This window comes from Astatotilapia calliptera, chromosome 3, assembly GCF_964374335.1.
Source record: "Astatotilapia calliptera chromosome 3, fAstCal68.1, whole genome shotgun sequence".
Lineage (NCBI taxonomy): Eukaryota > Metazoa > Chordata > Actinopteri > Cichliformes > Cichlidae > Astatotilapia > Astatotilapia calliptera.
The window spans coordinates 17020663-17035431 of NC_137424.1; the positions used below are offsets into that span (position 1 = coordinate 17020663).

The 14769-nt window shown below is 40.5% G+C and overlaps 3 protein-coding genes across 3 annotated transcripts in view; all 3 read right to left on the reverse strand.

The window, feature by feature from the left end:
• The window catches only part of LOC145425233 (protein NLRC3-like), a 29178-nt gene extending 27193 nt beyond the window's left edge, over positions 1-1985 (reverse strand). Inside the window, exon 1 of the mRNA XM_080298209.1 lies at positions 36-1985. Within this exon, the coding sequence (XP_080154335.1) occupies positions 36-1099 (1064 nt within the window). The 5' untranslated portion in view covers positions 1100-1985. The remainder of the gene's footprint in view (positions 1-35) is intronic.
• LOC145422960 (protein NLRC3-like) overlaps positions 1-14769 on the reverse strand; it is a gene marked incomplete at its 5' end in the record, with an annotated part of 416117 nt that overhangs the window by 201129 nt on the left and 200219 nt on the right. The window lies entirely within an intron of this gene.
• The window catches only part of LOC113017568 (protein NLRC3-like), a 238603-nt gene that overhangs the window by 79385 nt on the left and 144449 nt on the right, over positions 1-14769 (reverse strand). The window lies entirely within an intron of this gene.

The following is a 14769-nucleotide window of genomic DNA, read 5'->3' on the forward strand; positions in this document are numbered from 1 at the left end:
CAACCAAATTAAATAATAAAAACTTTATAACTTACAGAGCTTTTTTAGAGGCTTTGACCACTGGCAGCAGCCTCAGAAGAGCCTCCTCTGAAGCAGAGTATTTATTCAGGTCAAACACGTCCAGATCTTTTTCTGATGACAGTAAGATGAAGACCAGAGCTGACCACTGAGCAGGAGACAGTTTATCTGTGGAGAGACGTCCTGATCTCAGGGACTGTTGGATCTCCTCCACTAGAGAACGATCATTCAGTTCATTCAGACAGTGAAACAGATTGATGCTTTTCTCTGCAGACAGATTCTCACTGAGCTTCTTCTTGATGTACTGAACTGCTTCTTGATTGGTCTTTGAGCTACTTCCTGTTTGTGTCATCAGGCCTTGCAAACGAGTTTGATTAGTCTTCAGACCCAAGAGAAAACGAAGGAACAAGTCCAGGTGTCCATTGGGGCTCTGTAAGGCCTTGTCCACAGCACACTGGTAGAAGTATTTCTCTGTCTCAGAGCTTGTTTGTTGTTCTTCCAGCAGATTGAGTCCAGAGTTGATGAAGGTCAGGTGGACATGAAGAGCAGCCAGAAACTCCTGAACACTGAGATGAACAAAGCAGAACACCTTGTTCTGGTACAGTTGTTTCTCCTCTTTAAAGATCTGTGTGAACACTCCTGAGTACACTGAGGCTGCTCTGATATCGATGCCACACTCTGTCAGGTCTGGTTCATAGAAGATCAGGTTTCCTTTCTGCAGCTGATCAAAAGCCAGTTTTCCCAGTGACTCAATCATCTTCCTGCTCTCTGGACTCCAGTGTGGATCTGTCTCAGCTCCTCCATCATATTTGATCCTCTTGACTTTGGCCTGAACCACCAGGAAGTGGATGTACATCTCAGTCAGGGTCTTGGGCAGCTCTCCTCCCTCTCTGGTTTCCAGCACATCCTCCAGAACTGTAGCAGTGATCCAGCAGAAGACTGGGATGTGACACATGATGTGGAGGCTTCGAGCTTTCTTGATGTGGGAGATGATCCTGCTGGCCTGCTCCTCATCTCTGAATCTCTTCCTGAAGTACTCCTCCTTCTGTGGGTCAGTGAACCCTCTGACCTCTGTCACCATGTCGACACACTGAGGAGGGATCTGATTGGCTGCTGCAGGTCGTGTTGTTATCCAAAGGCGAGCAGAAGGGAGCAGGTTCCCTCTGATGAGGTTTGTCAGCAGCTCATCCAATGAGGTGGACTTTCTTGTTTCAGTCAGGATTTTAGTTTTGTTGAAGTCCAAATTAAGTCGACACTCATCCAGACCATCAAGTATGAACACAACCTGGAAGTCTTCAAGCCTGCAGATTCCTGATTCGTTAGTTTGATTAAAGAAGTGATGAACAAGTTCCACCAAGCTGAACTTTTCCTCTTTCAGCACATTCAGCTCTCTGAAAGTGAATGGAAATATGAACTGGATGTCCTGGTTGGCTTTGTCTTCAGCCCAGTCCAGGCTGTATTTCTGTGTTAAGACTGTTTTCCCAATGCCAGCCACTCCCTTTGTCAGCACTGTTCTGATTGGTTCGTCTCTTCCTGGTGAGGCTTTAAAGATGTCTTCTTGTCTGATTGTTGTTTCTGGTCTGTCTGGTTTCCTGGATGCTGTTTCAATCTGTCTGACCTCATGTTCCTCATTGACCTCTGCAGTCCCTCCCTCTGTGATGTAGAGCTCTGTGTAGATCTGATTCAGGAGGGTTGGGCTTCCTGCTTTAGCGATGCCCTCAAACACACACTGGAACTTCTTCTTCAGTTGGGCTTTAAGTTCTCGTTTACAGAGTGGAGCAAATATTTCTGAAGGTAAGAAATTCAGAAACAAATATTATATAATAAATATCATAGCCTTTCAGTACCCTGAAAGGATGAATGTCTATTGGTCCATTTCTTGAGCTATTAGGAAAGATCAATATTCAGTCTTTAGAGAAATTCTCTTACTGCTCTGCAGATGGTCAGCCATCTCATGCTGCTTAAGTCTCCTCAAGAAGTGGAGTGTGATCTTCAGAAATGCTTCTCTGCAGCTCTTTCTTTCATCTTCATCCTCTCCTTCAAACATCTCGTCATCCTCCATCTGGCTCTTTAAAGTTTCTGGGTGATCTGGACTCAGAAGCTTCTGGATCTTCTTCAGCTCGTTCTTCACAAACATGGTGATGTTGTCCTCCAGCCGCTGGAAAAGAAGACTATATGAATTACCCAGTGGTAAATGGACTGGTTCTTATATAGCTCTCTTTGATACTCTGTGCACACAAAGCATTTATACAACATGCCTCATTCAACCAAGCACATTGTTCTATGCTTAAATACTTTCTTTCACACTCTGATGGATGCATCAGAGGGCAGCTTGGGTTTAGTACGTTACCCAGTACATTTGCCAGCCAGGGTTTGATTCACAAACCTAACTAGTAGCTGACCTGCTCCCCTCCTGAGCTACAGTCACCCCAATCTGACTGAAATCATGGAGCCCAAACTCTGACTTATGTTGGACACACTGACAATCCTCTGGTCCACAAAGTGCAGCATAGAGGTGACTGAAAAGAACAAATGTAAACGTAGTACTACAAACCATAACCACAGAGTCCAGGTGTGTTTGATGCTGCTGTGCAGACTGACCAGTGGAAACCTCTGCTCTCTGCTGGTCCACTCTGTGGAGGAGTAATGTATAATTAGCTCATGTTATGTCTGTCCACACACAGACACAAGCTAAAGGTCCATGAAGTGATGTTTGGATGGGTTCAGTCAATCAGATGACTGTCATGGTGAAGCTTTGCTAGTCCTGCTGATCCCACTGAGAATTAACAACTCAGTTTCCAGATGTCTGTAGTTTTCTGCTCAGTTTCTTTAGTCCCAACAGCTCTTACCATCTCCTGCATAAAGCTTTCCCTCCATGCTCAGATGCCCTGGAACAAGGTGCTCTCTTTATATCAGTGACTGGTTTAAAGGGACAACTTGCAGTGCTCGCCAAACTTTGTGTCAGCAAAAGTAGTTCTAATGTTTCTTACATTTATTACATTTTTACATTTTTACACACACAAATCAATGAACGCAAAAACATAAACTTTCCAGATATTTTGTTTTACAATGTTACAAAACTCAGTTCAAAACTACACAGTCTGATTTACAAGTACAAAATATTTATGACCACAGTTTGAGCCGATGTATGTCCCGAGTCTGTGGACTCAGTAGTTTTGTTTTGATTGTTCTTGTCTTTTGTTACAATTTCATTCTGATTAAGATTTTCTAGTTCTGAGGTTTTGGTTTCTGTGTTCCCTCTGTACTGTGTTAGTATTGTGTCTCTGTGTTCACTTCCTGTTTTATTTTGACAGTGCCATGTCCTATGTTAGTGTGTCTACTTTTGCTTCCCCTTGTCTGGTTATGTCCAATGAATCCTGCTGTGTCTCCCTTTTCTCATTCCCTGATGGCTCTTTTGTGTATATGAGCCCTTTGTTTTCTCCTGCTTGTTGCTGGTTCGTCTGTGTTGTCTCCCCGTGTCTCCGTTTAAGGTTTCAGGTTAGTTTTGTAGTTTTTTCAGTAGAGGTTATCTTAGCTTCTGCACAGGCCATCTCCACTGCACTTCACCGTTTCAATAAAGCTCACTCACTTCACAGCAGTGTCGGCATCTTGGGTCCTTTATTAAATTCAACATGGCTCGCCCCGCTAGCCGTGACATAAGATGTGAAAACAATATCCAAAAAACACGAGAGACAAACAGGAAATAGTTTTAAGGTGCAGGGCCAACAAACTGAGTCTAGCCATGAACTCAGAGTTGATTGAATTAGCATTTTGAATTGGCTGATCTGAGCAATCAAGTCTATGTTCACTTTGAGTTAAGATTATACGTGATTAATGTAAAAGAAAAAAGCCGTCATCAGCAACTGATTCTGATTTAGCAGGTTTTCAAATCTAAACGGTACCCATCGCTAGCTGGCTGTAGTTAAACCTTTACTTAAAAAGCATCCCTAGACCCAGCTGTCTTAGCTAATTATAGGCCGATCTCCAACCTGACAATCCTTGAAAGAGTAGTTGGGGGGAGACAATCAGAGGGGCAGTGTGATGATCTTAGGTTACAAACTACTGCAGTCAAGTCATTAAGGTAGACGGGATCAAACTGCTCTAAGACAGCTGAGCACACAGGAGAAAGACTCGGATCTGAGGCAGCAGTCGGCGAGACAAGAGCCCTAATAGACATGTTTTTAACACAAACATCAGTCCTTCTACTTAAGTATGTTTGACACTTTGTTTAATCATCATTTTTAATGATCAAATATAATTATGTTTGTTATTTGTGGATTTTAAATGTCCTTGACAGAGACAGATGATGATCATTATCCTGCACTGTGGTCTCAGGTTTGGTCGAGCTAGCACAAAGAATGGCTATGTTGAACTTCCTCCTGGGATCTACACTAAGAAGTGAGTCCAACATTAGCAGGGTCTCTTTCCTTTATCTGGATTCACTTTAGCATTCACAGTCACGTGAAGCTTGTTATTAACTCGATAAGTCAACCCAGGGTTTCAGCTGAGCGTTCACATGAAACACATGGTGTTGACAGCATCTGATCAATCATATTCATGGAGACGTGTATCAGCAACAGAGCAGCTGAGTTTGCAGAAGGAAGTCAAACTAAACCACAGGAACAATATTTGGAGATTACACACATAATAAAATACTAGCAGTAACACAGCTGCTGCAGACAAATCAGTCGTGTGATCGTGTGTGAGAGGAGAAGGACTGTAAAGGAGTTTGGTGTTAAAAGCTCTGTATGAATGTGGGAGACTTTGAAGGGCTTTAAAAAGGCCAATATAAAATAAAAGGCAGCAAAACTGCTGAGTGTGAAAGTCACCAGACTTATCAGACCTCTGTGATTAAGACCTGTAAGAACACCTGTTTGTACTTGTTGGCATTATATCAAACACACACGTATATTAAGCCTTTGTTTGAACTCTGGTTGAATTTGTTACTTTCAGACTGTGAAACATCACAGAGGCTGCAGCTGCAGATCTTTTATTCACCTGGAAATTTACTTTAAATGTTAGATGGAAAATGTATTGCTCAGTTTCACCAAAGTAAGAACAAGAATCCATAAACCTTCATAAAGACAAACATCTCCCAGAACATTGAGCTGCTGAAGTGTCACTGAAGGGAAAAACTATTTGTCCTCCTCCATCCAGCAACACCTGAAACACCTGAGTGGAAGCTCCTCCCTACACTGTGTTTGAAGCAAAGCACAAAGGAGACACCTGCTGGAGCAGCTGGAGTCCTACAGACACTCAGCCTCTTCACTACACAAACACCTCCTACAACATCCACTCTTTCCACTCTGACTGCTGTGTTTGTGGAAACACTCCAACACACACCGCTTCACATACCAACATAGAAATGTGTGAAAAAGAGCTGAGCTGATATTAAACATGAGGATTTATTCAAAAATACAGAGTCAGGAACAACATCTAGACACACATTACCTCTCAGCAGCAGAAGAACAGCCTTTAAAGTTTATAACAGCATCCTTCGAGTCGTTGCTCTTTAAGGAAACACAGCTGGGTTCAGGTCCAGGAGATTCTGGCCTCTTATTGATCCTAAAAGAAAAAGAATACATGTCACAGCTTCATGAGACAGGAAGGAAAAACTGGAAATATTAAATTAAAGACATGATGAACAATCTCATAAAAATAATGTACTTACTCTTTGTCACATAACAGTCTTTTGTTAAAGTTTACACTAACACCCTTCGACATGTTGCTCTTTAAGGAAACACAGCTGGGTTCAGGTCCAGGCTCTGGATTAGTTTCAGGGTTATGTCCAGCTGAGCCTGGTACGCCCCACAGCTCTGGGCTTTAAAACAACACACACAGAGGTATGAGTGTGAATAATGATGGAGCAGTGATGTGAGTGCTGAGCTGTGACATGGAGAAGAGTCATGGACAGTTAGAGATGGTCATCTCACCTCTGAGCTTTGGTCTGGCTCTCATGTTCCCCACACAGAGTGCTTTTAGAGGGAGGGACTCCCTCCTCTCTGTCCTCACACTGATCCATGCTGCTCAGTTCACATCAGCTCACACACACTTTCTACCTTCACCTGCAGAGGAAACACAAATCATTCATGTGCACATCAACTGAGAGCTGCAGAGGTCGTGTCTGATGTGTTGGACTAACATCCATCTGAGACGCAGCTTTCATCAGTTCACTACAAAAAGTGTCACAGAGCCCAGTTCAGCCTCCAAATCCTCCATTACTGTAGTACAAAGCAGCAGGTCAAACATGGCTGCAGAGAGCAGCTTTATGTCAGTAACCATGTCCAGGACCGAGCTGACTGCTTACAGAGTTCATACTCTAACTGCTAGCTGCTCTGCTAGCTAAGCTAACTCAGTAACAGTGACTCTGACAGCAGTTACTGTGGAACAGCGGCCGAGCTCAGGACACATTCAGTGTGTTTAGTCTGAGTCCTGGACTCTGATTCAATGGATTCAATCCAGCTCAGAGTTTCATGTGTTCATCAGAATAAAATACATGTACTAATATAACAGAAGTAATGCTCTGAATGCAGGACTGTAATGGAGGATAAATAAGGTTTTTACAGCCTGAAAGAAACATTCAGTTCATATATTTGTAGACAGTGAAGCAGTTTTTAATACTGCAGCTGTTTCCTTCACCTGTGTGTGTGTGAGCCACACCTTCATGTGCTGCTGTAGTGGTCTGTGGTCTGACTGCTCAGACTGGGTCTAGGAGGAAAGTTCACACGCTGGAGAAAGTTTTGTTCCTAACTTTGTCAGAGTTCGGCTCCAAAGACAAAGAAGACGGAGCTCACAGTCTGTAGATGGTCCTCAGTGTGTGTGTGAAGCCAAGAAAGCACACAGGAGTGTGTTTATGTCAGCAAATCAGTGTGTGTGAAGAGTCTGAGGGAGTGTGTGAATGAGACTAAACACTGAAACCAACAGTCCAAGAAAAGCGTCTGGACTTCTTTAAGTTTAACTTAAAGAAGTCCAGACGCTTTTCTTTTTGTCTCCATAATGTCTCCATAATGCTGCAATGTTATCTGCCCCAGAAACACTGTGCAGAAGCTCTGATGGTGACACAGAAAAGTCACAGTGGAGATACTTCTGTCCACCTTTGATTAGACTCATTATAAAAAGGAAAACAAAGTTTGAACACAGTCATGTTTCCAGTTCACTGACTTACATTTATTCCATGGACACTCACTCTAACCTGAACCACAGCTACAACCCAACATTGTTGAGGCCTCATCTCCTCCTTTCCTGACTGTAGAGGTTAAATATGCAACAACCAACAAATAAAAGAATTTGGTTCATTTCAAAGAAACTCACACGGTGACCAAGTAAAGTAACCGTAGTAAAGGAGACAACATCCCGTTGATGGTGGGATTATTTGAAAGATTTGCTTTAGTCACGTCACCAAATGCAGTTGAACCACCCGTGGATCCATGTTTGACCATTCTACCACTCTGAGCTCTGCTTTTGAATCATTTTATTATTATCATCATTCATTTATTCATTCTTTGGAGGGGGGCTATTTCCTAATGCCGCCCTAATAAGCTGATGTTCAAGGGGAAATATAACAGAAACTCTTTCAGTGTTATTCATTAATAAATTAACAGATAAACTGTGAAGAAGAAAAAACTGAGATTTAAAGGAGAGAGTGAGAAACTTGATCATCCATCCTCATAATACATGTTCATCAGTATCTGCTGTGACCATACTGCAGTAATAACTACAAGTCTACATTTCTGTGACTGTTGATCAATCACAGCAGGAATCTGAGCTCATCTCTGCACACAGAGCAGCTTCAGCTCTGGGATAAACTGCTCGCTTCACGTCCTTCTCAGCTCACAGACACTCATCCTGATATTTTCCTTTAACATTTGATGGTATCTGGAATAGTTGGCAGTAATAAGGATGATTTTCTGTAAAATAATATTGATATGAGCCGTGAATTATTCGTAGATGAGCGTTAGATTAGTTTGATGGGTTAACTCAGAGAGCTGAAGATATGGTGGACATGCTGACCTCGCTCCGTGGTGTACAGGGCCGTTTACCCTCATGATTAATATTCACAATAAAAAAATGAGGCGAACATCATGAAGTCTGTGTGTGTTTCATAGTGTCGAACCACCTTTGTACAGTTAAACCTAACAGTTACTACATGACGGAAACACCAACGTTATTTCTTTTATGTGTTTATCAGGTCACGCTGATTATTGAACAAAAACCCAAACATCAGATGTTAATCGAATCTTTTTGCTCTCTCTCCTCCTTAAACATGTTTTTAATGTTAGTTATAATTCAGAATTGGCGACTGGAACACGTATGACACATACAAACATCAGGAAATAAAAACACGATAAATATAACCTCTGTAAATGAAGTCAGTGTGCAGCGGGGGTTATTACAGCTGTGTACCGGCCTGCGCTTTGTCGGTGGTAATAGCAGCTCGATTGCTTGCGAGGCGAGCGGGTCTGTCCCACGCTTTGCCGTGAGACTGGGCTGGGCAGACATCTCCGAAATCATCGAAGCACTTTTGCAAAAAAGCTGTATCTTGACCAACCGACCAGACATCTGAAGATTAAACCGCTACATTCTCGGCTAAAAAATATTAAAACGGTATTTGGTGAGACACAAACTGTCATGGTCCCCGTGTCTGCCCGGCTGACTCAGGTTGGCTACATATGTTTCTTGTTTACATCTACCTCTCTCACGCTAGCTGTGTCTCGCCAGGGCGGAGCTCATTGCGGGCTCCCGCCCCTGGCCCTTGCACCTGAAGTTAATCACACATCTGTGGCTCATCGCCTAAACTCATCCACTACTTAAGGCAGAGGCTGGAAACATCTCGTCGCTGGACTATTGAGTAACCTCTGTAGTAAGCTCCGGAGTACTAGTCTCTTGTTGCCTTTTCGTATCGCTGACCCTTTGGATTAATCACTTGTTGTCTGTAAACAGGAATTCCGTTTCCCTGGAACCCTTGGTGTGCTGTGTTTTTTATGAAGTCCCTCGTGTGTGAAGAGCTCCTTTCCCGGATTTCCCTGTGCCCTGGATTCCCCCTGCCATCTCACTTGTATATATTTGCACCTGGTGTTTTTTATGAAGTCCCTCGTGTGTGAAGAGCTCCTTTCCCGGATTTCCCTGTGCCCTGGATTCCCCCTGCCATCTCACTTGTATATATTTGCACCTGGTGTTGTATAGTAAAAAACGGAACTGTATTCTAGCTGCCTTGTCTGCGCTTGAGTCCATCCCACACACAAACACAAACAGGGTTTTTCAAAGTTCAGTTCTGTTAGTTTCCACATGGCAGTTGTTGGTGTGCAGTAACGCCTTCTAAAAACAATGGCCACCAGGCCAAAGCAATGGTTCTGACTCGATCAGCATTAACCCCGCCCCCTGGGTTTGATGGGTGAGGTTGACACATAAAATAAATTTATGGTGAGACCTGAAGGAGTCAACTGTGCCAAAATGAATTAATTAAATACACCATTAAATAATTATTTAAATGTGGCAATAATTAATTAAAACGTGAAATAATTAATTAATTAATTAAATGTGTCAAAAAATGTTTATTTAATTATTTATTTCCCATTTTAATTAATTATTTCAAATTTTAATTAATTATTGTCACATTTAATTTATTATTCAATGGTGCATTTAATTAATTCATTATGGCACTCCTGGCGTTCCATACTGTGGTTGGGTCGACTTTACTATATAGATGTTTCACATGTTTCCATCTCAGCAGCCCCGTTGACAGATCACAGTATTATTACTTTTAAACTTAACCCTGAAAATAAAACGCAGTTTAAAAAAGATTACTGGAAATTAAATGCAGATCTATTAATTGATGACGGGTATGTTAAGATAGTTAAAGAGCTCCTCCATAACATTTACAACAACGTAACAATTGGCAATTACATACATAGATGGGAATTTTTTCATTTAAAGTTAGAGAATTTTCAATTACGTTTAGTAAAATGAAAAGTAGACAACAGAAGGAATTTGAAAGTAAATTACTTTACGATATAAATAACTATTGTAATAGACATTTTATGTCAGAGGCTGATAAGATATCCCTGTTGTCTTTACTCAATTAGATGATCTATACAAGAAAAAGGCTCATGGAGCTTACATTAGAGCTCGTGCAAAATGGATAGAAGAAGCTGAAAAAGTGCTTCATATTTCTACAATTTGGAGAAACGGAGGCAAGAAAAGAAATCTATTAATACATTAATCATAAATGGGGAGGAATGCACAAATCATAAGACTGTAGCGGAAGAAAAACATAAATTTTACTCAAATTTATTCTCCTCAAAATATTTAATTGCTGATTCATTAACTTTTTGTGATCAGATTGAACCTTATACTCCAAAAATCGATTCTGTATTCAGAGAAATTTGTGATTCTGATATATCACTGGATGACTGAGATCAAGCCTTAAACAAACTGAAAATGACAAAGCTCCTGGTCAGGATGGCTTGACTGCAATCTTTTATAAATTCTTCTGGAAAGAAATAAGAATTTTTCTTCAAAACTATTACTGAAATCATTAGTAATGAAATGTTAGCAACGACAATGAAACAGGGTCTTATCTCCCTTATTCCCAAACCTGGTAAAGATAAAAGACTAATCGATAATCTACGACCAATAATATTAGATTGGTTGTAGATCTACTGGATTCTAATCACTTAATTGAAGATGATGGTGTGATTCTTTTTTTAGACTTTTATAAGGCATTTGATACGGTCGAACATCCTTTTATTTTAAAAGCTCTACCCTATTTTGGTTTTGGTAAACAAAACTTCATAGATTTCATTTCTTTATTATACTCTGACTCAATAGTTCTGTTTCTTTACCTTTTGGAACATCTAAACGCTTTAATGTTAGACGAGGAATCGTCAGTTTTTATAGAACATGAATGAAATTTCACTTTTCTCAAAGGCTTCTGGTTTGTACCTGAATATTAGAAAATGCAAATTATTAACTATTCGTGATTGTGACCTAGTAGCTCTCTTAACATAGCTGTTAAAACTGACATTAAATATTTGGGTATTATAATGTCAAAGAACACAAATAATAGAGAAAATCTACATTTTGAGCAAATTACCCAGAAATCAAAAAGATTACAGGCTACAAAGACACCTCTCCATCTTTGGACGTGTCTTGCTTACTAAAACAGAAGGTATCTCTGGATTGATTTATCCATCACAATGTTTATATGTTTCCAATAGTCTAATCAATAATATAAATCAAATTAATTTCAATTACATTTGGAGAAACAAGCAACATTATGTTAGGAAGAATGATATAGTGAAGTCATTTGAAGAAGGAGGTTTGAATGCGATTGATTTTGAAGCAATGATGGTTCCATCAAACTCAAATGGTTGCAATCTTTCATAAATAATTCAAACAGTATTTGGTTTTATTTTCCCAAAGTAATTTTGGAGAAGCTGGGTGGCATTGAATTTCTTATAAAGTGCGACTTTGAAATTTCCAAATTAAATTATCCAATTTTCACAAACAGGTTCTCCAGTACTGGAAAATGATACACAAGCATATTTTTTCTCCACATACAAATTCGATTTGGAACAACAGATGTATATGATAAAAGAAAATCCATCTTTTATAAGGATTGGATGGATCATGGCATTTGGACGGTTTTACACCTTTTAGACAATGACGGAAATGTGTTAACATATAACAAATTCATAGATAATTATGGCATATCATGTACTCAGAGTAAATTCATTAAAGTTGTGAAAGCCATTCCCCCTGCAATGATTCAGATGTCTTCCCCCGACTGAACAACAACCCGTCAACAACATGCTGAGCTGTGACTCTTCTTCCCTCTAAAGTCCTGGTGTTAACACTCACCCTGCATCAGCTTCACCTTTTTTTAATTGTTTTTACTTTTCAAACCGACGGATCATTTGAAGCCAACCATCCAAAAACTGCTTCAGCTGTGTTTGATGTTTATGCTACAGCCTGTTTAGAATGTGTTACATACTTAAAAGGATAAATCAATATGAAGAACATGAAAGTAATTTGGGCTAAATGTGGAAGGAAAAATCGTCATTGACATTTAGTAGTGCTGTATATTGCTGATTATCCTGATTTGTTGTTTAGTTTTGCATTGTTACATAAAGATACATGTTAGAGGGATTTTTGGGTTGTTGGCGCCCTCTTGTAAGAATAATTACATTGCAGATAGGGGGCAGGTGCTGAGAAGAATTTTTTCTTCTTCCTGTTCCTTTTCACCCATGGGTGCAGTGTTATATTAATGGGAAGGAGGATCTGTATGTAGGAAACAAAACACTGTTGAACCACGTGTGAAATAAATAAAGAAATGAAATGAAATATAATCAATATCAGATATCAGAGCAACAGAAACCTCGGTGATCAGGACGCTGGGACTGAGAACAGGAAGTGGCTCAAACGTCACAGTTTCATAACGTCACCCTGAACTCCACTCACGGAGTTTCTGTCGCCATTGTAGTTTTTAAAGTCCCGTGATAAAGGCGGGTCTTTCTGTGAATCCGCACGCTCATTGGCTAATAGCTCGAGATTGACACATCGTTATCCAATGAGCGTGCGGGAACTTCCGACATAAAGTTGTTTCCTTTGAAAAACCAAAGTCTGATTATTTTTGCCTCCACTGACGGAGCCTGTTGTTCCCGCCACAGAGACACAGTAATGTCAGAGCGGTGTTAACACTCACCCTGCCTCAGCACAGCTCTCACTCTCCTCCTGCTCTCTCACACTAAACGGAGGCTCAGCTAAACTCACTTCCTCTCTACTTACAGGAAACCAGCGCTCAGAGGAGCCGACCGGCCTCACATTTCACCCACAGACACGAACAGCGTGGAATTATTTTATGTCGTAAGAAGAAACATATTCATGTAAACACTCACCTGCCTCAGCTCCACCTTCCTCCTCCTCTCAACGGAGGCTCAATACTTTCACTTTCACTACTGCTCCCTAAACACAGAGGATGCTGGGACTTGTAGTTTTTTCCTTCCGGTGCGGTCTTCCTCTTTGTTTGTTTTTGTTTGTGTTCAAGTTATTTCGATCATGTAAACATCAACAGAACACGTGAAGCCACACAGAGTTTGTATGTCGAGGTGGGTAGGAGGGTTTGAGGGTTTGGGGAGGGGTCAGAGGGAAGAGGTCTCGCCAGTTGCAGGATCTCTAACATTAGAAGCTAAAAATGTGTCTCATATAGGTGTTATTTTGGTACTTTACACGTCACACAGTTTCAACAACTCCTTATATGGTACAAGTTCCTCTTTTCTGTCTGGCTTTCTGTATTTATTAATATGCTTGTATATTTCTACACTAACTTCCTGTTTTTCAGTCTGGCTGAGCACTTAGTTTGTGAGTCAAAAGTGGCCTTGCTTTACAAACCTTCATTATTAAAGTACATAAAACAATATAATCAGAAAATAAGCACTAAGAATATATTAATTACATGACAGTTCTCCCCCTTTTCGTGTTTGCTAAGAAACACGACATAATTCCTAATTTATCCCATTAAGTTTACCTGCATGTTAAAAGGCTAAAATATAACAAAAGAGATTATGCTAAACAAAATTAAACCTTTCAATTGCCCAACCCTATCTGTCCCCTCAACGGGTTGTATGTTTTCAATGTTTCCTTATTATTCCGTCATAATTACTTCTATCCACAACAAATAAATCAAGCTCTAAGACAGCACCTGTGAAATGTGAAATGTCCTAAATCTACTTCCTACACCCCCTTTTTTACCCAGAATCCCAATTTAAACCCACTCCTGACTTCCCTCAGTGCTCACTGTAAACTCCAAACAGATACAATCAGCTTTTCTGGTAAAAGGCCCTAGATTATTTTGTCAATCTTTGGAAACATCCTCCATAGAGTTAGCCCATTTCATCTTCCAAACTTAGTCCTGGTTTCTTTGCCCCCTTTAACGTGTAGAGCATATCCGGCCTGAATACTGTGTTTGGGCAATTTACATAACATAGAAATCCTACAACTGTTCCTAAAGTCCCTCTCCTTACTCTTCATTACTTTTATGCTCACATTTAACCTGTGTCTAACGAGCTTTTAATCTCCTAAACAACACATTTTCTGGAACTATGGTTCTCTGTGCTCTGTGCTTCTTTTGGTTCCCCTTTCTCTGGTTGGTTCCGTGCGGTCTGGGGCTTCCAGGATTCTCGCCACCCCTGTAGTCGCTGTGGTCCTGAAATCTTCTCCTGTAAAGGATAGAAAACAAAACGCCTCTCTCTGCTACACCTCAATAATCTACTGTGTGCATCTATTGTTCCCTTAATTATTCAAAGTTGGTTCAAAATATCATGTTCTGGGCTCTGTCCTTTATATTAACTTTACTTAATCTTTAATTAATCTTAATTTACTTGATCTCAATGTTCTTTATGTGTGTGAGCAACACTTTTAATTTTATTAAACACACCCAGGGTAAGATATACACCATCACCATATCAGCATAAAAACAGACAGAGACGTTCCTCTTTCTGTCACATTCTTCCATACATGGCAATTTGTTTCACCTTCCAGATGATTCCTGGGGACTTACAATTTCTTGACTCTTCTTCTGTCACTTGTTACTAGGCAGCTCAAATGCAGTTAGAAGCTAAATGAATTCCAGGCCCTCGGCCTGGCCTATGTTTAAATCATTTGTGTTTGTAAGCGTGTATGCGGTTTAACCTTCTGCTGCTCCAAGTCACTTACACAATAGATCATCGGGACATCGTGCCCAACGAAGCTTAA